General features: G+C 38.8%; 3 protein-coding genes across 3 annotated transcripts; 2 read left to right on the top strand and 1 right to left on the bottom strand.

The window, feature by feature from the left end:
* Positions 1 to 952: 952 nt before the first annotated feature.
* On the bottom strand, positions 953 to 3,497 carry LOC131353821 (serine/threonine-protein kinase pim-1-like). Its single transcript, XM_058390894.1, has 7 exons — positions 3,459 to 3,497; positions 2,806 to 3,013; positions 2,402 to 2,496; positions 2,053 to 2,103; positions 1,483 to 1,861; positions 1,210 to 1,386; positions 953 to 1,101 (listed from the first exon to the last, which is right to left on the bottom strand). The coding sequence occupies exons 1-7, from the start codon at positions 3,495 to 3,497 to the stop codon at positions 953 to 955; spliced, it is 1,098 nt and encodes a 365-aa protein (XP_058246877.1).
* A 390-nt stretch (positions 3,498 to 3,887) lies between these two features.
* On the top strand, positions 3,888 to 8,955 carry LOC131353820 (leucine-rich repeat flightless-interacting protein 2-like). Its single transcript, XM_058390893.1, has 6 exons — positions 3,888 to 3,893; positions 4,114 to 4,260; positions 4,416 to 4,508; positions 4,655 to 4,747; positions 4,923 to 5,031; positions 5,796 to 8,955. Exons 1-6 carry the CDS (start codon positions 3,888 to 3,890, stop codon positions 6,047 to 6,049), a joined length of 702 nt encoding a protein of 233 aa, XP_058246876.1. The 3' UTR covers positions 6,050 to 8,955.
* Positions 8,956 to 11,020: 2,065 nt separating this feature from the next.
* LOC131355160 (putative phospholipase B-like 2) lies at positions 11,021 to 22,852 on the top strand. The gene is made up of 12 exons (XM_058393430.1): positions 11,021 to 11,285; positions 14,093 to 14,186; positions 14,336 to 14,488; positions 14,866 to 14,966; positions 15,588 to 15,802; positions 15,892 to 15,986; positions 17,946 to 18,106; positions 18,267 to 18,362; positions 20,390 to 20,461; positions 21,625 to 21,777; positions 21,910 to 22,072; positions 22,248 to 22,852. The coding sequence occupies exons 1-12, from the start codon at positions 11,116 to 11,118 to the stop codon at positions 22,416 to 22,418; spliced, it is 1,644 nt and encodes a 547-aa protein (XP_058249413.1). The 5' UTR covers positions 11,021 to 11,115; the 3' UTR covers positions 22,419 to 22,852.
* The last annotated feature ends 1,798 nt before the right edge of the window (positions 22,853 to 24,650 follow it).

Below are 24,650 nucleotides of genomic sequence, written 5' to 3'. Positions count from 1 at the left end.
AGACTAGTATACAAGTCTCAATATGAATCTCAGACTAGTATACAAGTCTCAATATAAATCTCAGACTAGTACACAAGTCTCAATATGAATCTCAGACTAGTATACAAGTCTCAATATGAATCTCAGACTAGTATACAAGTCTCAATATGAATCTCAGACTAGTATACAAGTCTCAATATAAATCTCAGACTAGTACACAAGTCTCAATATAAATCTCAGACTAGTATACAAGTCTCAATATGAATCTCAGACTAGTACACAAGTCTCAATATGAATCTCAGACTAGTACACAAGTCTCAATATGAATCTCAGACTAGTACACAAGTCTCAATATAAATCTCAGACTAGTATACAAGTCTCAATATAAATCTCAGACTAGTATAGATATTATCATTACCGAAATATCATATATAATATATATAATATATATATTTTAAAAAATGGTGGTAATTTAAGCATTTATTAAATTTTCATGTTTGAAATTTTTAAAACCAAGATCTCGTGAGAATCACCCACATGTGTAAATATTTGATATATTTGTTTTTGTAAAAATCACTGATGCCCACGGATGGCTAAGGAAATTGGAAAATTGGCAGAAATGGAGTCATCTGTGTCTCCGTGTGAAGTGAGTCTGGGTCTCTACCATGTTTATGATAGACTGACTGGTGACCGAGTGAACTAGAGGGCTGATTGAGACGCACCCTCTGTTACACTCAGGCAAGTGTTTTCACAGTTGAATAAACTCAACATGGAGATTGTGTTTCTTCAGGAAACTCACTTGCACATATTTGACCTTTTTAGTGGTCTTTTTCTGAGGTACGTTGGTCTAACATTAACACATCAAGGTACAACACTGAATATTCAGCATCAGTTTCAGGTTTCGTGTTCACTCTAAATCAAGTGAAAATCTTCTGAATAATGACCATTCTATTTACTGCATCTAACACACCAGTCAATTTGGCCAGTGTAAATGTTCTGAACTGTGATGATGACACGTCCTGAACCTGTCTCCAGTAAACCACTCGTGCCTGGCCAAGTCATCGAATGTTGGGCGAGTTTCAGGGGTGAGTTCCAGGCACCACATTATCAGCTCGAAGCACTCTGTGGAGATAAACGTACAAAGAAAATAGTCAACATTTGATTTGAAAGTCTTTTTGCTACGCCAGTTTACAGCTTAATTGTAAATGTGATGTTTCTGCACCGACTCACCTCGAGACAAGTTTGAAGACAATTTCAGGTGCCCTTCTTGGAGGTCCTGCAGTGATCTGAAGGGGCAATTTCCACAGAGCAGTTTAACCATGAGTATGCCCAGACCCCAGATGGTAGCAGGAATTCCCGTGTACTCTCTAATGACAGTAAACTCAGGAGGTATATATGTCCTAGTGCCTGAGTGTAAAAGAGTGAAGGAGCACCGTCAGCAAAATGTCACAGAATCACTGTTTTAAAAACTATTTTCTACTCGATTCTATCCCGTGAAATTACCTGAATAATATTTGTAGGGTTCGTCCTGCATCAATGCCCCACAGCCAAAATCAATCAGTTTGACTTCCATGGTATCGGGATTGATGAGGAGATTCTCGGGCTTAATATCGCGGTGTAACACTCCGCGGTCACAGCAGTGACGAGCCGCCCGGACCACCTGCACCATGATTTCTCGAGTCTGTGCTTCAGACAGGCCGCCTTTCTGAAGCTTAGCGAATTTCAAGAGGTCCATACAGGGATTGGGCCGCTCCAAAACCAAGATGATCACATCGCCTACGTCAAACCACTCCAGTAGCTGTAGCACGTTGCTACAGTGAGGTGGCTTGGATTCCATCTTCATTAGCGCCACCTCTAAGGGCAGGTCCTGTTTCTCTCCGGGCTAAAATTTGAACAAGCACAGATTTGGCATGAATACATCCAAGCTACGCTAAACAGAAATGTTACAATGGTATTAATGCTACATCAGCTGTGTCGTTCTAAAATCTGTTATGAAAGACAGATTATAATAGAATTTCCCACAGGTGAGCAGGATCTAATTTAATTACAACGAATAAGAATATGTTTACTTACAATGGTTATGGTTTCAAACTTGTCACCCTTGATAACATACTTGATGGCGACCTGTCCAAACACAAAGACATAATTAGTAAGTTCTGAAAGGCATACGTTTTTGTGATTAATACAAATCCACAGCCATTATATGATGTGTCCTTATTTAATCCTTTATTAAGTCCTTTATCGAAATAAAAATTCAGTCTTCCAGGAAAAGTTTATGGACCATGGTGCCCTGATAATCACTACAAAAGGTTCATGCCACAGTGGTCATGTCACAGTGGGGTCAGACGTGTCCGAGTCGACGTCTTGGAGAAGGCAGACACATACAGTGTGTTCTTGAGTGTTTATGGAGGAGAACGTTTACCTTTTTCTTATCTGCAATCCGGAGTCCACTGTAGACAGAGCCGAAGCCTCCCTTCCCCAGCAGCTTTCCCTTCTTGTACCGAGAAAAAAACTCACCTGAAAAACAGACAAAAATTCAGTTAATTAAAATTGAATAAGGAATGAAAAAGCATCACACCCAGTGTCTTCTCTTGCAGTAAAGAATCAGACTTGTATTTTCTGCAGTTTCTACATTACAGTGTTGGTATTATGGTATCCTTTTTATTCAGTATGTTAAAGTACCTTGAATATAAGTACCTAATAATCATAGTATAGTCCTCAGATAAAACTAGATAAACTATCTTAAGCTATCTATAATAAATATTGTATAAATATCATTTATGAGACAAATGATCAGTTTAGTGTTTGTGGTGGAGCGTAACATACTCTTTACGTCTGAGAGCTGCTTCTGATGAGTAGACTGGAGATTGGGACTGGAGATCTCCACGGCCTCTGGGCTTCCTTCTGAGTGCTCAATTTTAGAAAACGCATCAGTGCAACAATTAGCTTCTGCTAATTTAGTACTGTGCAGCTCTTTAAGCTCGGGCAGCCACTCAACTTCTTCCTTAAGCAATTCTTGCACTTTGCAAGTCAGCTACAAGACAGACATGGAAAGTAAATTGGTGACCAAGACAGTGCAGTGAGTTGTATAAAGCATGTTTCAACTTGCTTATAAGTCACCTTGCTTTTACTACCTTTACTCCACTGATCTCAGTAGTATTATAAGCTGCAGTTTAGCTTATTTGTTAGCGCGCCCGTGCTTAAGTGTGCTATTACGTTTCATGCTGATAAGTATTATAGTTTATTTTATATGCATTTTTAAATGTCTGACGTTATGTGTGACGTCAGCTAGAGTGAGGGAAGAGGTTGGACGCATCGTCTTTAAACTGTTCCCAGCGCACACACTAGTGCGTTTAGACTTCATATTTTAACTGTGACTTTAGTTTGTATTTATTATTTGAGAATGTCTTGCAATAGTTTAAGCATGTATAGCTTTTATATTTGTAACCGAGTGTAGCACTAAGTGCTGTGATGTAAACCTCATCTTTATAAGTTAACTTGCCAGTGATAGCTTTCATCCTTTATGGTACCCGCTCAGAGACCCGCTCGGAGTTGTATTTGTGTATTATTTCAGAATGTCTTGCAATAGTTTAAGCAACATATCGCGTAAACAGTAATAGCTACAAACCAGCTTCCAACGCTAAAATACTGCTTAGGTGTGTTATTAGTTTTCATATTGATAAGTATTATAGTTTTTTTAGATGGATTTTTAAATGGATTTTTCACGGACTTTAGACCGTTACTGTGTGTGTGTGTGTGTGTGACGTCAGCTAGAGTGAGGGAGGAGGGTTTTTTTTAATTATTTGAGCATGTCTTGCAATAGTTTAAGCAACATATTCGCAATCACACTCGCATTTTCTTCTGGAAATGCAGCATTCTAGTTTTAATTGTTCAGAAGTAAAAGCGTGATGAATGTAGCAGTTTTTCACAATAAAGCAGTATTAAAACAATGCATTCAGTGCTAAGAGCCGTGTGTGAACAGACAGGACTGCGTCCCTTTTAATGTAGATGTTGAAACAATATAATGTATTAAAAACGCAAAATTGTTCATTTAATAAGAGCTCGATTCTCCCAGAAAATTGAAAATCCGGCAACACTAGACTCCCAGTAAACTCTTGATGATGTTGGGGATAGATCAGGGCACACTGCTGTTCTACCTCTTTTACAACTGTGGAATCATCCTTTCAGGATCTGGAGCGAGAGAAGCATGCCCACAGTATACTGCAGTTTCAGTTCATCGAGCAAAAAGAAACACTGAAGCAAAGTGAAGAGCTGCTGACTGTGAGTACTGTGTTTATGACTGTCCTGAAACAGATCCTTTAAACTCACTGCCGTTTAAAATTCTTTAGTATCTTTTGCATTCTTTCTTCCTTCTATGCTTTTTTGCTTCTTTCTCTCCTTACCCTGGGTTCCATATTGCTTCATACTGCTTCCAGGAGATTCGTCAATTACACTTCAAACAAGAGGGCTTTGTTAGGGAGATTTCTGACCTGCAGGAAACTATTGAATGGAAGGATAAGAAAATTGGGGTATGCTGCATGAAGCTGTTGTGTCAAAAACGCATTCACTCAGAGCACAGTATTGTCTGAACAGGCTGTACTAAATATCACTACACCTGTGTGTTTGTGTGTGCGTGTGCTTCATCTTTTTCACAACACTGTTGGATTCCTCTCAGGCCTTAGAGAAGCAGAAAGAGTATTCTGATGCCATTCGAACTGAGCGGGATGAGCTCAGGGATGAGGTGGTTCAACTCAAAGACATTTTAAAGGTAAATGTAAAGGGGAAATGCAAACATGCCCCTCACATACCTCTCACATAACCCTTTTATATTTCTTGCCCACTGCTTACATACTCTCACCTACCTTCATCTACGTCACCATAACAGTGTCCTGAACATCAAGCTAAACATGTGGACCAATTTAATCCTAAAATATTCTGTACAGAAACATGGCATTGTCCTTGGACCAGACCTGTGCACCAATGGAGAAGTGGAAGGAAATGTGAGCAGTGGGTCTGCCTGCACCGAACTGCAGCATGGGAGCAGTGTATTAGGTAAGCTTTCATTGGCCAAATATACAAGTAGATATCTTTTTTGCTCTTGCGTTATGCCAGCTTAAGCTAACAGATGCTTTTGGTATCATGCACATTTTGGGCTTTTGGCATGTTGACTGTGATTTCTGAACGTTATCTCTAACAGCTTGATTTTGCGTTAAATTCCACTTATTCTGAAATGCACTTTCTATTTCCCTCCTGCATTTGCAAGTGTTAAAGTTACAAAATGTGATGCTTGAAATGCTGCATCTTGTTCCTGATGGCAGAAGTGGTCTTATGGGAACTTCTGTGGGATTCTATTTGCCCCCTCAGTATCTTTCCTGACAAGTTGATAAACTTAGCTTTATTATATCAGTGATTTAGATCTGTGCTTAATGCCTTGTGCATGTCAACAAAGCTCTTTGTTTCCCCCTTTATGATGATGGATGACCATTTTTCATGTGTACAGATTCACATTTGGTCAAAGGCAACAGCTCTTAGGTGGAGCATGAAAATCACTGTGAAGTTGAATTTATCTAGTCTCTTGCTTTCCATGTTTTAATGGATTTTACAACAAATTAGACATATTGGTGCAGCATGTTTCTCTCTCTTCAGTATTCACATTTGGTCGGTAGCTATGCTTTGGAGTAGCTATGCTTTGGAGCCTGACCTCCTCTCTCATTCTTCCTTCCCTTTTTCATTTCACCTATAAAATTGTATATTTTAAAAAAGCAGACATTTTTTTCTTATTTCCTTTTCCACTGATTCCTCAATCAATCTCCCAGGCACTCAGGAGTTGCAGCTGTTTAGAGATGAAAATGTAGGGGGCTCCAGAGGTGGCCAGTTCCAACACCAACAGGATTTTGACCATGAAGTTCAAGAGAATCACCTGCCTCCATCTGTCTCTGGCAGTTCTTCTGAATCTCCTGTAGTAGCACATTATAATAACCTCCAGTGTTTTGGTCCTTTAGGACTGACCAGAGCTTTTTTAATACATACCTGTAATACACTGAAAATGGTTAATATATTAGTCACTTAAAGAAAATAAGATAATAATGTATAGATGTATAGAAAAACCTGTTATGTTCTGTCTATAAATTCTTGATCTGCTTTTCAAAAATCCGTCTAAGGAAACTGGTGGATGAACGAGAGAATTTGATTGAACAGGTAAGAATCTCACCTTTATTAAATGCTCACTTTATTTGTAGGATAAATAGGATAAAATAGACTAATTATAGAATTTAATAATTTATTCTTATTTCTAGTTAATTAGTTTTTTTTATTTTTTTATTTTTTATTATTATTTTTCATTTTCTCCTCCCCTTTCTCTGTTTTCTTCTTTTGTAAAGCTTCTTTGAGACAAGGTTCATTGTAAAAGGCGCTATACAAAATAAATTGAATTGAATTGTTGCACTATTTAAGAATGGGGGTTAATTGAAAATGTTATTCAGTGCTACCTGATCTACATTGATCTGTATTTCACAGGACATTGCCACATGTGTGATAATTATTGCACCATGTTTTTGTTTTTTTCCCCCCCAGGATCTGATGTGAGATATTGATCTTTAATAACTGACATTTTAAATGGAGAATGCAAGTATATTGTGAAGCTTTGGTGATTGTTCTTTACTTGCTAACATTTGGAGTTTTAATGTATAGTTTTGAGTGATGTATGGAATTGTCCATATATGAAAAGGTCTTCATTTTAAAGCCACTTGAAAGTGATCTGAAGTGGAAGGGTTGAAGTGTAACACATCAAGGGAATAAGTGGAATGGGTTTACTTTGTGGAGGATGTTATAAATATTAGAATACTTGGTATATGTATTTGGTATAAAATTTCATAGCACAGTGTTGTTCCTGAGGGAGCGATAGAATTTTTTTTTGGGGTTCACTTCAGAGAAGTAGTCCAATTCACACTGCTGTCGCTGCCTGTGAGCTGATACCGGGGAAGAATTATGCCAAAAGAACCACACAGGGTCAATGCTCTTCAAAGCTTATTGAGACAGACAGGGAGTATTTATACAAATCAAAGATCTTTGTCATTATGTATGTGCAATAAAACAATACGCATCAAAGGTGTCAGCAGAGGTGGTGGCAGATATCTCTACAGGTGGGACGCCGACGGAGTGAAGCAGAACAAAGAATTCCTTGGTCACAAAGTGTATTGTGGTCATAAGATAAGGTCATAGACAAAAGACATCAGAAAATCAGCACAGAGCGTGCCAAGATTTATTCCAAATCTATCAGGGAGGTAATAGAATTAGTTTCTTGGACAAAGACATGCGTTGTAGGCTGATTGGCATCTCTAAATTGTCTGTAGTGTGGCAGTGTGAGATTGTGTTCTGTGATAGACTGCCATCCTGTCCAGGGTGAACCCTCCCTAGTGCCCCGAGTCTCCTGGGACTGACTTCAGGCTCCTGTTGATACAGTAGGATAAATGGTTTAGAGGATGGATGGATGGATGGATGGATGAGTTGAATAGTTTAATGCTTCAGGTTTACTTGCATGTTTTGTGGATTTTTCCTAATTAGCAAAATTTTATCTATCTAATTGCTTTTTTAGTTAATTTTAATACCGATGTAAAATATAAAATAAAAAAGTAAAAAATATATATGTAATTTCGAACTTAAAATTATGGTTGATTTTATCATGTAATAAATTGTTTTGAATGTTTGTGGGATTTTTACGGCATTATCATTGTGACCAGAGAATGTTCTAGTTTTAGGGAAAATCTGTCGGTGAAATAGCTTAATATTAGGAAAATTCTGTTACACTGTCATACGTGTTGATAACCGAGGCATTCCTGTCTGTGTGGAGTTGTAATAAAAATAACAAAATAAATAAAAGTAGTAATAATAATACAGTGAAGAAGTGGTCAATATCAAGGGCCTTTATCCTCACAAATGTCTGAGCTTTACTCATAGATCATCTGCATAGTAAGAGTTTATCGCAAAATAAATCTGTCTTCAGTTACACTGGATATCAGTAATCCTGTGTGGGTCATTAGTAATATGTAACTGTAAAATATTTGTAAAATGTGAAACCTGACCTCCTGCTTGACTGTAGTGTGGAATATAACAGAAGTTAATGTATAACAAAATACATTTATTCCTTCGATCATCAGCCATTGAATTTCTGAAAAATGACATACACTTTATATCCAGGTAAAGAATCTAAAAGAACAACTTGAGCAGAAGAAAAAGAGTCATAAAAGAGACGAGAGCTGCAGTCCGGGCGGACAGGTCCAGGAGAACAGCACTGACCCAGATATTGTGGACATGCAGAGTATGACACAGTTTTTTATTGTCTTTACAAGGAGAGATGGCACAGACCCAATACCAGGACATGTTTAAAAGAGACATGATTATATTTTATCCTAGGATTTATTTTGTGTATACTTTGTGTTTTACATAGTTGTTTTGTGTGAAGGGATTTAATCAGATAAATAAAGCTGATTGTCAAAGGATTCAGTATCAGCATTGGACATGAAAACGTGGTATTGTGCCATATTTATTTACATATAATACTAAAGCCTACCACAGTCCACCTAACCTTAACCTCTGTACACTGAAGAAGGAATAAAAGCAATTTTTCTCAATTATTTTTATTTAATAAATGGAAATGTAATGAATTTGCATAAAATATGGAGTTCTGTATTTGAAAAATGTTAACTGATGCTTTGTTTTAGGAGCATCACCTTTATTCTTTCTGAATTTCTTCCAGTCTGTATGTCCCCCCCCCCTTTTGCTTTTGTCTTTTCCTCAAACTGAATCTAAAGCTGCTGGTAAAGGTCACTCCCTGAACCCCCTGCAAACGTGCACCATATTATGACATTTAATGCTGCCATATTCATGGTAATAAATTTTGTTCTTGGATGAAGATTGAATCACCTTTATTGCTTCAAATAAAAACTCACCAGCAACCTTGACAATAAACAAAATGAATATTAAGCACAAAATGCTTGTTTGAATGTTTTCAGATGAAGAGAAAGATTTCTTGAAAGATGCTCTAAAGTGGTGCTGTTCTGCCCTGTTTAGAAAGTTTAAATCCTTTGTAATGGAAATTTTAATGTATACTGTGCAATAAAATGTTCAATAATGAACAGTCATGTTTGGTTGTTCCACATCATCTTTACATATTCCAACTCAAATCTAGAAAAAATATAGAACAGAGGCCAAAAACCCATAACCACAAGCTAACTTTAGCTACGATACCCACAGGGATTCTCAACAAGCATTGCACACATGATCCTTATTATCTTTCCTTCTGAAATCACAAGCTCCTTCTAAAATGTTGAACGGACAGGTAGAAATATTTGTCATTGTTCTAGTCTTGCAGCAAAAATTTAATTCTACCCCAAATGGCCTAGTTTGTAGTGACACAGTTCAGCTTTTTAACATGTTTTGATCAGAATTGCAAATCAGGAAAACTTTTATTCTCGTTTTTTCAACTAATCTCCATGCGATATAGTCAGCAGTCACCAGTGTCTGAAGCTTGGTGATTACCAAGAACATGTTAAGTGACATGGCCTACACACCATCTGTATTTCTGTTCAGTTGATTAGCATTTAGTTATAAAATGTGAAAAAAATCTTTATTGTGGTTGGTTGACATTCGATTACGATGATGTAATCTTCCTTAAGTCCCATTTAAGATGTACACACTCTGGAGATAAGAGTGTAGATAGACAGCTATCAGTGGAGCAGTATGGTTCTTCCTCCCTCATCTGGCAACAATGACCGTTTCACAGCGACACTGTTTAAACATCCTATAGGCCTGGTTGGTTGGTTGCTGCTTGCCAGCAAGTTCAGTCCGCAGCTCTAGATTCAAGCTCTGCCACAGAAATAGAATAGAAACAGCCTTTATTTGTCACATATACAGTACAGCGAAGTTCTTTCTTCACATATCCCATCCTTGGATGGGTGGGGTGAGACATGATACAGTGTCCCTGGAGAAGAGAGGGTTAAGGGCCTTGCTTAAGGGCCCAACAGTGGCAACTTTGCAGTGCTGGGGCTTGAACCCCCAATCTTCTGTGCAACAACCCAGAGCCTTAACCACTTAAGCCTCCACTGCCACAGTACAGCAGTACAGCAGGAGAATCTGGTGTGAGATAAAGAACACAACTGTCTATTTGTAGGACATGACTTGTCCAGCAAAGCTGGGCCTTCATGATCATGGCCTCAGTGCTGACCAGGCCGGCTCTGTCCAAAACCTCTAGGTTTGTCACTCTGCCCATGATTGACCTTAGAGATCTCTGATGGAACTGCTCAAGCTGTTTCAGGTGCTACTATTTTGATAGTTCATTATACAGTATCTCAGAAATGTACAAGCTTCTTTGGGTAAGAGGAAATAAATGCAGAATTTTCTGAGCCATGAGCAAGTGACAATAAACTGCTTCAATGCGCCGTCTACCGGCGTAAGAACTAGAGGCAGTGGTGAACAACTGGCAACCTCTTCAGCTTGCTGAAAAAGCCTCACAGTTGTGGCGTTCAAGTGCCTGACAGTGTTGCCAGATTGGGCGGGTTTCCGCCCAATTGGGCTTCTTTTGGTCACGTCTCACCGGGAAAAAGTGCATTGAGCAGGTTGATAAAATCTGGGCTGGTTTTTGAGGCAGCTGGCGGGTTTTTATTTTTGACTATAAACATGATATTTTATTAATTTTCTATTCAAACGAACTTTACAATAAAGTGTAATATGTAATGTTGACGTTTTAATTATATGGTTCAGTTTAGCCAATAAGGTTCAGGAGAGTCCTGTCCAATCAGACTTCAGTCTTGATTAGCGGGTTGTTGTACTCGTTAGTTATTAAGTTATTAACTGTTATAACTATTTGTTATTGTATTAGTTATAACAGTATGCATTTTGGGCTGTTTTTTTTTTAACGGGCGGGTTTTAAGCTGTGGTTGGGCTGGAAATCTTCAGTCCAATCTGGCAACCCTGGTGCCTGCTCTGTTTCTGGGGATATGTGGAGATTTGCAACACATCCCACTAAAAATTTAAGTTCAGCACGCGCTGTGAGAAGAGGTCACGTGACTCCTGCTGGGGCGCGTGGTCACATGAGCAGTAAATTAAAGAGTTTTTCAGACAGTCGCAAGAAACGCGGTCATGTTTCGCTGTCTGGTGTTTGTCCTGTTCGTGTGTGTGACCTCAGCTGCGGACACACACCTGCTGTCTGCTGTAGTTAACCAGCAGACCGGAAAACTGCAGTTAAAGGAGGGCATTCAGACAGATTATGTCGCATTCGCCAACTTCACAGATGACATTGTTAAGACGGGGTAGGCCTGTGATCTCAGACACCTCACTGCTTGTTGCTCTTTTCTTTACTTTTGTTTTTTGTTGTCATTAACCGTTTTCTATTAATCTGTCATTAATCACAAATAGAGGTAAAGAAGCGAGTTCAGGCAGGTTGGAATGGGTGGAGAAAGGTGTCGGGAGTTCTGTGGGATAGAAAAAGTTCAGCAAGAATCAAGGGGAAGGTGTACAAGACAGTGTTGGGGAGTAACTAGTTACATGTAACGGCGTTACGTAACTTAATTTTAAAATAAATGTAACAGTAACTCGTTACAGTTACTTAGAAAAATATGTAATTACAGTTACTTATGCAAATGTTAAAGATTACAAATAGAGTTACATCTGAATATTTTATTTTGAAAAAAAAACTAGTATATGTTGAATAAATATTAATTTGTTGTTAGAGTTTGTTAAAGCGGTGCTATTCTGATGCTTTTGATTGGTTCTCTGGTTTGAATTTGCGGCGCTTCTGCCAGTTACATTAATCCACATTGCCTCGGAAAGCTTTAGGCTAATACACTGTCTGAGAGTGACCACCATGGCGAGTGATAAAAATGCATTTCAGTCCTGGAAATTTAAAAATAATTTCATCCTGAAATCCAATAAGGGGCAAATATAACAGTTCAGTGCAAAATTAGTTTTCCGGCTGTTAAAATGCATCTGCAGGTATGTAACCTAGTTTTTCTTTATTTTATAATATATTTAAAATGTAAAATTTTTGTCATTATTGTGAGTGTACAGAAATAAAAACAGACCCTTTAGTTTGGAATGATATATTACTCGTTTCTGTTTAATAAAAAGTGACGGAGTGGTCAGTTGATTTACTGTAGCTGCTATGTGGAAACGCGCCTGCGCATTCATCGAGCCCATAGAGTACTCAAGACCTGTATTCATAACATTCACAACAAATTAGCTAGTCTGCTAGTCATGGGCGTCGCTAGGCCATTTTAAAGCCCCCTAAAATTCTGCGATTGTCCATAAACTGTACACGAATAAGTGATCTCCTCAGTCCCCTTTACATTTCATATGAAAACTCCGGCAGATTTCGGCTCCTCCCGTCTTTCAGCGCGTTCTTCAATCCGCAGACCGCAGCGTTACAGAGCGAGGGTCAGGGGGCAAGTGAGTGAGTGTGTGAGTGAGTGAGTGTGCGAGTGAGTGTGTGAGTGAGTGTGTGAGTGTGTGAGTGAGAGAGTGAGTGAGTGAGTGAGTGAGTGAGAGAGTGAGTGAGAGAGTGAGTGAGAGAGTGAGTGAGAGAGTGTGTGTGAGAGTGTGTGTGAGAGTGTGTGTGAGAGTGTGTGTGAGAGTGTGTGTGAGAGTGTGTGTGAGTGTGTGTGTGAGAGAGATCAGGAAGACTCGTATTTGGCTTGTTCAGTACTCAAATGTTATACACATCTATGCAATACAGTTGAATGCTGCATTAAGTTTACCATCCCACCCTGTTAGTCAAACCTTTATTTTATTTATTTATTTATTTATTTTTTCTATTATACCCTCATTGGGGACTGAGCCCCACTTAAATGAAAATCCTAAAATCGTCCCTGCTGCTAGCTACCTTTACCAGGCACACTTCTATTTATGAACACTTTGACAGAAAATATATAGCTCACACTTTTCCTCCTAGAAAATGTGTTGGTAATGTCAGATCTAATGTAACTTAGTTATTTTAGCATATTATGATGACTCTTTTCAGATTATGTTTTTTTTTGTTTTTTTCCAAGGCATTGTTACTTACCAGTGTGTCCTGTCATAGCTATGCAAAGATTTGATTTGAAACAGTATTAAACAACTTTTGTTATGAAGTCTGGTCTTGTGGTGGCTGTGCTTAAAATTAAATATAATCTTAATTCAAGTGATGAAAGATTTAAAATTCTAACAGTAAACAGAGTTGAGTACTACTGTAAGGTTAACCCTGCCTGGGATAAATGTTTGGAAATGATTTTGTTGAAAATATCCATTAGAAACTTAAAAGTATGAATTTGCCAGATGCGACAGTGAAAACTCACTGAGATGACATGAGGAAGAAAGCTTGAGAGAACCAAAAGAAAAACCTCCTCCTCACCTGGGTGACACTGGATTAATGAGATTACACACATTCACTTGTCTGTATTCTGTAGTCAGACACTCTGTACTAGGGGTTATTCATGCAGAGATCAAGATGTTAAAACATCATCTACAGTGTAACCTGTTGAACTACAGCAATCTTACAACAAATCACTTTATCACACCTTCCAAGAGTTTGTCAGAATGAGTTATTGGAGTTATTCATTGATTTCTACTGCATGATTTCCCAATACTGAAGTGTAAAACTATAGGTTTTAACACATTGTCTGTCGAAAATGTGTAAACGGTTCAATTGAACCTGACAGTTATGGAGAATAAGATATGACTTCCCTCTCAGTGAGTCAATGTCAACTCGCTGTGTCTGCAAATTAATGGGTTAATATTCAAGCTTGTGGTTAATTTTCCTTAGCTAAGGGATGTGCAAATAGAAAACATAACAATCCCATGACTGCCACAACCTCACCCTTATGAAAGGCAGGCATTTTCACATATAAAAATAAAGGGGCACCATGGCTCCATCGAGAGGAAGAAGCAATGATTTATTCTCACACTCGTGTCACCCACAAGAGGATGCATTGTCTTTTGTATCTGGATTCTTGCTTGTCTCGTGGAGTTTTTTCCCACCACTTGGTATCTGTAAAGCTGTTGATGTAAATTGTTAAGTAAATATCACCTGTGCACGTTAAAATACATTTTTTAAAATACCTAATTTTTTTTCTATCCTTTTCAGGTGGTCATACCTGGAGGTTGTTACAAATGGGAAGTACAACGATATGATGCAAGCTTATAGTGCTGGAGTTGTGGAGGGAGCAATCACTTCACAGGTATTTAGCAGAAAATTGAATTACTGTTACTCATGAGCTGAACTGATTCATCTGATTAGGTCTGTATTTATCAGGATCTTCACACTCAATCTCTCATGATCTCTCTTTCACCTTTCTTGTCTCTGTGTGTGTGTGTGCATGAACGTTAGCTCATCTATAAGCACTGGATTAATACGCTGATGGGATATTGTGAATCAGATGACCTGGGCTACTGTAAACGTCTGAAAGAATACATTACCACTAATCTACAGTGGGTGAAAGAGCAAATTGAGATGGCTGCAGAGTCGCCTTACTGGCATCAGGTACGCCCGCTTCCTTTCCTGTTTTAGTTTTGATGATTAGTGACCCTTCAATTTTCCTGTTTCCCATTGGTTCTGGATAATAAAACCCATCTTGGATGAATTCTGTCCTCTTTGAGAAAATAAAGCTTATATGTATATATTTATATAATCTATGTCTGTGTAATAAATGCCATAGGAGGCTAGAGATATTTTTTTCCTAGGAAATAATAATTCATAGATGTAAATGAAATACGAGCTTTTTTAAGAGAGATCAGACACTTGTATCTACACCCAAGTCTAGATAAGCGAATTTGGTTAATATCTATGAAGGAATTATGTTTCTCCATACACCGATACATACTAACCGAGGCTCCTAAATAATCTCTGCTCTCCTTCAGGTCCATTTGTCTCTGATGCAGCTGAAAGGTTTGGAAGATGGTTATAGTGGACAGTGGACATTTCCAGACACAGAGCTCTACTTTAACCCTTTAGGATTTCTGTGAGTGGCTTGTAAAAGTTTGTTTTTCTGTGGGGGGATCATTGACACCACGATCTCAGAACTCTGTTTACTCCGGCTATTTATTCAGTAACAAGCAGAACATTTTAGCCTTGAATATTGATTTTCTTTTTAAGATTTTAAACCGGAAATATGAAACCATTCGTATCCAGTATTTCGCTTCTGGTACACCAGAAAGCTCAACTTTAGTGGTCAGTTATTGGTAATGTAATTTTTCAGTTCACAATGTGATGCAGAAGGTCCGTAGTTTTTTATTTGTTTAATGTTATACTTTTTTAAGGAAAAGTAAGAACCTATGCTGAACATTTTCAGCTTGCCCAGGGAGTTAACAAACATATTTGGTCACAAAGCCGAGTAGCATATGGCTCTGAGAGACAGTTTTTCATTTGGCTAATTGATAAAAATATCAAATAACAATATTAAACCCAGTTTCCAAAATTAAAGTTCCCTTTATTTATCATCTGCTGATAAGAAGGTACACTTTGACGTGAGCCATTTTCTCTGTAATAAAAGTGCAATATCTGGCAGGATCAAGTGAATGAAGTGTTTTTGTTTGTAGAGCTTTTTTGCAGAATTTCACTCTGGTTTCAATTCATAACCCAGACTTTTCCAGATGGTTGGAGACTTGGAGGATTTGGAGGCTGCACTGAACAAATCCAGTCAATCACACACAGTGGGATCCGGATCCTGCTCTGCTCTAATCAAACTCCTGCCGGGTAACAAAGAGCTTCTTGTCTCGCATGACACATGGAACAACTATCAGTCAATGCTGAGGATCATGAAGAAATATGTTTTTTCATTCCGTACATCTTTGACAGGTGAATCTCTGTTTTCCTCAGCTAAACATTCCGATACGGGCAACTTGACTGAGTTTAAACACACTTCTTTCATCCACTCGTTTCTGCAGATCATACGTTGATTCCTGGGAGTACTCAGGCTTTCTCCTCTTACCCCGGCTCCATCTTTTCAGGAGATGATTTCTACATTCTCAGCAGTGGTCTGGTAAGATGCTGTTTATGTTTGCATGAAAATAATGATGTGGATTATATTCCTGTGAAGCTGCTTTGTGACACTGTCCACTGTTAAACAAAATAATGTTCACTGCTACACACAAAAAAATAAAATAAATTCAATTAAATAATGTCATATATAAATACACATTTATATTATTTCCATTTCCAATCCTTTTTCAGGGATTTGTGCTAGTAGCTCTTCTGTGGGATCAGACCAGCAGACTAGTATTTTTTCCCCAATGCACATCAGTGAGCCTTTGGTGCACTAGAACTTTTTCAGTGGTTTTGCTTCCTTGGACCACTTTTTGTAGGTACTATCCACTGCATTTTACTGCAAGATCTGCCATTTTGGAGATGCTCTGACCCAATCATCTAGACATTACAATTTGAATTTTATGAAAGTCTCTCATCCTTTTTCTTGTCCATTTTCCCCTGCTTCCGACGCATTATCTTTGAGAACTCATTGTTCAATCATTGGCAAATTATGTGCAATTATTTCAAACATGGGTTGCACAAAGTACAGGGGTTGGACAATGAAACTGAAACGCCTGGTTTTAGACCACAATAATTCATTAGTATGGTGTAGGGCCTCCTTTTGCAGCCAATTCAGCATCAATTCGTCTTGGGAATGACGGATACAAGTCCTGCACATTGGCCAGAGGGATTTTGAGCCATTCCTCTTGCAGAATAGTGGCCAGGTCACTACGTGATGCTGGTGGAGGAAAACATTTCCTGACTCGCTCCTCCAAAACACCCCAAAGGGGCTCAATAATATTTAGATCTGGTGACTGTGCAGGCCATGGGAGATGTTCAACTTCACTTTCATGTTCATCAACCCACTCTGTCACCAGTCTTGCTGTGTGTACTGGTGCATTATCATCCTGATACACGGCACCGCCTTCAGGATACAATGTTTGAACCATTGGGTGCACATGGTCCTCCAGAATGGTTCGGTAGTCCTTGGCAGTGACGCGCCCATCTAGCAAAAGTATTGGGCCTAGGGAATGCCATGATATTGCAGCCCAAACCATCACTGATCCACCCCCATGCTTCACTCTGGGCATGCAACAGTCTGGGTGGTACGCTTCTTTGGGGCTTCTCCACACCGTAACTCTCCCGGATGTGGGAAGGACAGTGAAGGTGGACTCATCAGAGAACAATACATGTTTCACATTGTCCACATCCCAAGATTTTCGCTGCTGGCACCATTGAAACCGACGTTTGTCTCTGGCACGAGTGACCAAAGGTTTGGCTATAGCAGCCCGGCCATGTACATTGACCCTGTGGAGCTCCCGACGGACAGTTTTGGTGGAAACAGGAGAGATGAGGTGCACATTTAATTCTGCAGTGAGTTGGGCAGCTGTGGTTTTATGTTTTTTGGATACAATCCGGGTTAGCACCCGGACATCCCTTTCAGACGGCTTCCTCTTGTGTCCACAGTTACTCCTGTTGGATGTGGTTTGTCCTTCTTGGTGGTATGCTGACATTACCCTGGATACCGTGGCTCTTGATACATCACAAAGACTTGCTGTCTTAGTCACAGATGCGCCAGCGAGACGTGCACCAACAATTTGTCCTCTTTTGAACCCATAATGTTGTGTGCATTGCAATATTTTAAGCAAAACTGTGCTATTACTGGTCAAATTTAGCCATGAAACCTCCAACACTAAATTGGCCAGTGTTTCAGTTTCATTGTCCAACCCCTGTATATTTACATTTATAGCATTTGACTGAGCAGTTGAAGGTTAAGGGCCTTGCTTAAGGGCCCAGCAGTGGGAGGTTGGTGGTCCTAAGATTTGAACTTGCAACCTTCTGATCAGTATCCCCACATCTCAACCACTAAGCTTACCATTTCCATTATGTATACTAAAGTAGTTTGTGTACATAACTAAAAGAAAGTGTATGCTTGGACATTTCTTGGACATTCCAATGTTGCCTCTCATTTCAGGTTACACTGGAAACTACAATCGGCAACAGTAACTCTGACTTGTGGAAGTTTGTGAAGCCTCAAGCCTCTGTCTTGGAGTGGCTGAGGAACATTGTGGCGAACAGACTAGCTCGATCTGGGAAAGAGTGGGCCGACATTTTCAGTCAATACAACAGTGGAACGTGAGGAACGCACAAACATAAACGCTGATAATCAAGACTGAAGCACTACATGAATCTGTTTCTTTTGCTAGAGACACTTAAGCTCATGGCTTAGAAAAAAAAAAATAGAAGTTGCAAATTTTGCTGTAATTGTTTTTGTTTTTTTTCCCCCCTACTTTAGGCACAACAACCAGTGGATGATAGTTGACTATAAGGGTTTCAATCCAGGCGGACCCAATCTGAACAAAGGCTTGTTAACTGTGCTTGAGCAAATACCGTAAGTAAATCATAATTTGGACTCAGAATTTGTCCATTTGGTTCTACTAGATATTAATAATCATTTGTTATGACCAGTGCAGACAAATGAGCTATTATTGCCCACAAAAAGGTTTAACAGACAAACATTGAATGAATGTTTGACATTCAACTATCATGGTTGTACTTAATTAGTCTGAACATAAACATTTTTCCATTAGTTTTTCCTTCCATTTATGAAGCATTAATGACTGGGTAAAGGGCTATCTGGATGGTCTTGTTGGGAAAATTGTTTGATATCTTGCCCTACATTCTACATCAGATTTCTGGGCTTGGACTGGGCCATTCTGCCACATTCAGCTTCTTGGTTATGAACTGCTCCAGTGTAGCCTTGATGCCAAATGAGAAATAATTCAGGGGTTTCACAGCAACATGCTGAATAGTTGTATGCGTGGGCAGAAAGATTACCATACATTTTCTGTGTTAATTATGGTGTCTGCTTTATTTCAAAGTACTATTATTTTTCTCTTTAATTTGCTATATCAGATTTTCAGTGGGTCAAAAGTCTACATGCGCTTGGTTAATATGGTTAATAATATAAAGTCTACATGCACTTGGTTAATATGGTTAATAATATAGTCTACATGCACTTGGTTAATAATATAAAGTCTACATGCACATGGTTAATATGCAATTGGTTAACTTGAACCAAACTTCTCTTGCGTGCCTGCTTACTCAGACATACATTTTAATTCAGTCCACAAAAATTTGGAAATTGCGGCTTTGTGAGGATCGACTTGCGGAGTTTCCATGTTTAAAATTTCTGGATTATGTCTTTTATATTGATGCCTGATGACGCCTGACGCACAGGCGCCCCGTGACCTGAGGATAGATTGGATAAGCGGTACTGACAGTGAAATTAAATGAAAATGTCTTTTATAGTTTTTCTTATAAGCATTTCATCATAATCCTCATTCCTCAAGGTGTTATCTATTTTCTGAAGTGCACTAGTACCTTTTCCAGCAAAATGCTTCCAAAAGCATGATGCTGAATCTTCTTGATTCACAGCTAGGATGTTTTTCTTTGGATTAAAAGCCTCACCCTTTCAGGCTCGTGATTGGCACAACACTAGCCCTATTGTCCAGAGATCGCGAGTGTAGAGTCAACAAAATTGAGATTATCTTTAGCCTAGATGTACATATTTGATCCTGTTTTTATACCAAATTCCTTAAAACAAGCAGTGTTTTTAAAATATAAATTATATTTTAAAAATATGCAAAAAATATATGTTAATATATATTCAAATGTTTAATTATGTAAAAAGCATTAAATAGGCTATGAAACAATAACAAATAAACTTGTATCTTAAACATACAAAAAAGGCAATTGTTCGGAAAAACCTAGTTCTAAAGTTTAAAATAAAACAAAAGAATGTGTTGAATAATTTGGGTATGAGGCAAGTCTTACAACCAGATATTTTGCTTCACACACTCGAGTTGCTACCAGTATTGTAGGTTGTTATTGGGATCTAGGGTGTCATCTAGGGTGTCACGGGGTCTTTATTTGGGTCCAGTGGGGCTTGTATTTTAATACAGAGTGGGTAAAAGCTGTAATTTAAGCAGGCTGTATTGAACACACCCCTTAGGATTAATGTAGAGCAGCTTTATCTGGATGTCCTCTGTGGAAGTGGCGTTAAATCTGTTATTTAAATAAATCTGAGATTTATTCAAGTGTATCTTATTTTTTCTTATGGATCTTGGACAATAACCATGAAATAAAATTAGTTTAATCATTATTATTATTATTATTATTATTATTGTTGTTGTTGTTATCATTATTATTATTAGTAGTAGTATGTAAACATAAGATTTTACACAAGTATGAATGTGCTTTGTCTCTCTGTTGGCTCCCACATTTTAACTGCATTTTTTTGTACAAATATAGACAAAAAGGAGTAATTCTCTAAAGTTTTGTAAGTCGTACTGGCACTGTGGTTGAACAGAAGTTTATAACAGTATATCCTTCATACTTGATCTCTTTCTTTTCCAGAGGGATGATCCAAACTGCAGACAAAACTGAAGAACTCTATAACACCAGTTACTGGGCCAGCTACAATATTGCGTAAGCACTAGCTCAACATATATATTTCTGTAATCATAGGGATTCCTTTCATTTCATTCATTCATTTTATGATTGCCAAACTCCTCATAGAGAGTGAGAAGAGTAAGACATTTATCCCATCAAGAGTGCAGAGGAACCTTGTTGTTCTGAGAAGCATGATAAAAACCCATAATTACACATCCTCTGGTCCTCTTTTATAAATAATAAGGACCAACATCCCAATTTGCCAGCCCAAAGACACAGTCCTAGATCTGTAGTATTGAAGACACCTGTTAATCACACCACATTATCTATAACCATCTTTGGTTAGGGAAAGTGACAAGGCTGTAGACATGGATGAGATCTGGCCACAGTTTCAACCGCAGACATGGACATCTGGCATGAAGTTAGAGTTCATCAGAGTGCTCCATTCATCAATAAACAATATCCACAGTAGAGTCGATACTTCCCTGAATTGCTGTTCCCCTCATGAGCTGCCAAAATGTTTGCCATAACATCTTGATGCTACCTGAAAATGCTTTCCCATAGCCACTGTAAACTCCTCCCATGCCTGGCTTCTACATTTGTTTTGCTGATGCCACAAGCAGAGTTGGTAGTGAGTTGGAAGACAGGTAGTGAGCCCACAAGATCCTTCCCTGTTGCCATTTTAGACTATTCTGCAGTTATTGGACAGAGCAACCAAACCATTTTCCCATTGATGTCTTTGGCTTAAGTTGTCTGTTATGTTTCCTTGCAAAGTTCCTTATCAAACTAAGTTTTTATAAAGTACACTACCGGAACCCTAATGCCCCCAATTTCAAGTATAGGTTCATAAAACAACTTGGGATGCAATGTTTGAGCAGTTTCACCACACCTGACAAAACGTCTTAAACTGTGTTCACAGCCTGTTTTTACAGAGATTGTGTATATTGTAATATTAATCATTCACAATCTAAGATAATCATCAGCCTGATCATTCAGTCCCTAGTATTCTTACGGTTGGACTAATCCAACTCATTACCCTATTGCAAAACTCTAGGTTAAAACCCTGATACTTGCCAATGACAATAACAAACTGCAGATACTCATATCTAGTAACATATCTACAGCCTCATATCTAGAACATATAGTATTATGTACATAATAATGTGTGTGTATATACACATTGTTCTGGGTTGTTCTAGGTATTTTGATGAGGTGTTTAATGCGAGTGGTGGTCCAGATCTGGTGAAGAAGTATGGCTCATGGTTCTCCTTCAGTGACAATCCAAGAGCTCAGATGTTCCGCCGCAACCAGTCCCTCGTTACTGACATGGAGTCCATGATGCGCCTAATGAGGTACAAATCTGCTCTGATCTCAAATCGTGTCTGATTTCATTGGAGGAGAGACTAAATTATCCTTCCTCATTTAGCCTCATGTGGATTTTCTGCATTAATTCATTTCTCAAATCTTTCTTTCTTGTGGCACAGGTACAATAACTTTAAGAATGACCCTTTGTCAAAGTGTGATGGCTGTATTCCAGCCCAAAATGGCGAGAATGCAATCTCTGCACGATCTGATCTGAACCCAGCTAATGGCACATACCCTTTTGGAGTTCTTGGACAGCGGCCTCATGGTGGAATAGACATGAAGGCAAGAAATCTATTACGGTTTTTTTTTTAAAAAAGTCATATTAAGGGAAAAAATGCAAATGATAATACTGATATTGTGTGATATGACTGCTTTTCACGCTAACATTTAAATATGCCTAAGCATTCTGAAACATTCATTCTGTCTCTGCCTCTTTTCTTTGTCTCTTATTTTCCAGATGACATCCTATGGTTTATTCAGGCAGTATGAGATGTTGGCAGTTAGTGGTCCAACATGTGACCAGGTGCCTGTTTTTGAATGGAGCACATCTCCTTACAGCAGTTTAATGCACACGGGTCACCCAGACCGCTGGGATTTCCCTACTGTTCATGTCAAATGGTCTGAATAAAAGATATATTGTATGTCATGCTGTATATCATCAGCCAACCTCAGGTTTGTTTGTATATTTTTCACTTATAAGGAAGTCATTATTTCCCCACACACCTCTTTTAGGTTCTGTGATGATCAGTGTCATCATCAAATGATGAACTTCAAATTTATGACCAAAAGTTTTATATTTACGTGTTCAGTTCAGTTACTGGAATTCAGTAACTTTTTATTCTGACAATGCTTTGTTCAGACTGAAATATAAACTGTTTCTAAACTGTACTAGCTTCAACTGTACAGGTTTCAATTGGAGATTTATAAAAAACTCGTTCAAAGGAAAAGTTTTATTTGCACACTGTGATCTGTGGAGTATCTTAATGCTTGATTTTAAGTTTACTGTCTTTGAAATGTATCTAATCTTGAATAAAAAGCATACACTCTTGTTTAAACAATCAACTTCTGTGTGCAGTATGTTCTTTGGCAAATATGGCTTTTTGAAGACATTATCTATATGAGAGCTAACGACTATGCATTTTTCAGTCTGAGGTTAGTAGCAGTAACTTGGCAGATGGCCAGTGCTGTAATAAACTCTGTCCACATCTCTAGTGATTGAGTGCCCTGCTTCACTTGGTATAACCTCCTTATGTTTAATAACTGCAAAATAGGGGTAGGGGAGTGTGACCTTAGGCTGAACATCAACTACTCTGTCTTAGTTGAAGGCATGTCTGAAAGAATCATCCTGTTTTTGTTCCAAAAAGACCAACGTGGAGCTGATTGGAGCCTAGGCAACGCCTCCCAGCAACTTCTGCATCCCAGTCACTCCCGTGCTAATCGCCTGCATGGCCCAGGTTTTATGCCAGATGCCCTTCCTTCATGGGGTGGTGGTGGCTCAAGTGGTAAAGGCTCTGGAAGATCGGGATTCAAGCCCCAGCAACCAAGCTGCCATTGTTGGGCCCTTGAGCAAGGCCCCTAACCCACGCTGCTCCAGGGGCGCTGTATCATGGCTGACACTGCACTCTGACCCCAAACCTCCAAAGAATTTCACTGTGCAGTAATGTATATGTGACAAATAAAGGCAAATTCCTGACGTAACCCTTCCACTTAATCTGGGCTTGAGAGTTAACTCTCAGTTTGTTGTGTATAAAAATCCCAGGAGCTCAGTAGTTTATGAAATACTTTGATCAGGCAAGCTGTTCACACAACAATAACTTCACTAACTGAAACAAACCAAAGATATTTATGATCTCCAAACAGGCCTAGATAGCTGACCCAGAGTAAGATGGTTTGAACCAGCCCACTGCCCCTTCAGAGCCTAGGATTGCTCTTGCAAAAGGACAGAGATACAGGCATTTTTAAACCAACAGTTTCAGATAACTGTGTTTGGTCAAATGAAGTATAACTTTATAATTTGATCTTGAAGTATAACTACTGATACTGGGATCAGTGATGACTTAAAACTGCTATTTTTCTCCACACTGCAGGCCCTGGTGGCTCAGTGGTAGGTTTCTTGCCTACCATGCGGAATACCCGTGTTCGATTCCCAGCCAATGTCCAAACCCCAGCCACTGGATGCAGTGCCGGTCCAAATCCCGGATTAAAATGGGAGGGATGCATCAGGAAGGGCATCCAGCGTAAAACCTGTGCCAAGTTGTTGTGTGGACCAGTTGGTCCACTGTGGCGACCCCTCACACGTGTACGGAGCAGCCGAGAGATCAACAACAACTGCAGTTTATGGTTGCTGTGGGTTTTACATATTTTGAATATATCTGTGAGTACTGTAAATGAGGTTGGCTCTCTTTTATATGAAACTACATCTGATGCATTAATTTCAGTATAACATTATAGGAGACACAGGGAATTAAATGATTAAAGTAAAAGTTTAAATGATTATTGACAATGAATTGCTGGTCTTTTTAGATATTGACATTAACAGATGATGTTTAGATTTAACAAGTGTTTTATTGATATGAGGCACAGAGGCACTGTTCAGTTTCTTATTAGGTTTCTGTTGCTAAGAATCAAGCCAGAACATTCTAACACCACATTGGGTCAGGTTTAGAACTGCAGTGTTGAGTTCACGCCATAAAAGTGTTGCTGCTTTTGCTTCAGAGCAGGTTTTATAACCCATTTGTCCAACCCCTGTATATGCAGGTGCAGGTTCTGTCATTCTGTCAAAGACTCACAGAGCTCTTCAGTTTGCTCAGCTCCTGGTTTCAGAATTATGGGGAAAGTTTCTCAGAGTTTTTATTGGTGG

Source organism: Hemibagrus wyckioides, linkage group LG06 (genome assembly GCF_019097595.1).
Source record: "Hemibagrus wyckioides isolate EC202008001 linkage group LG06, SWU_Hwy_1.0, whole genome shotgun sequence".
Taxonomy (NCBI): domain Eukaryota; kingdom Metazoa; phylum Chordata; class Actinopteri; order Siluriformes; family Bagridae; genus Hemibagrus; species Hemibagrus wyckioides.
This window is presented reverse-complemented; position numbering and strand designations above follow the sequence as displayed.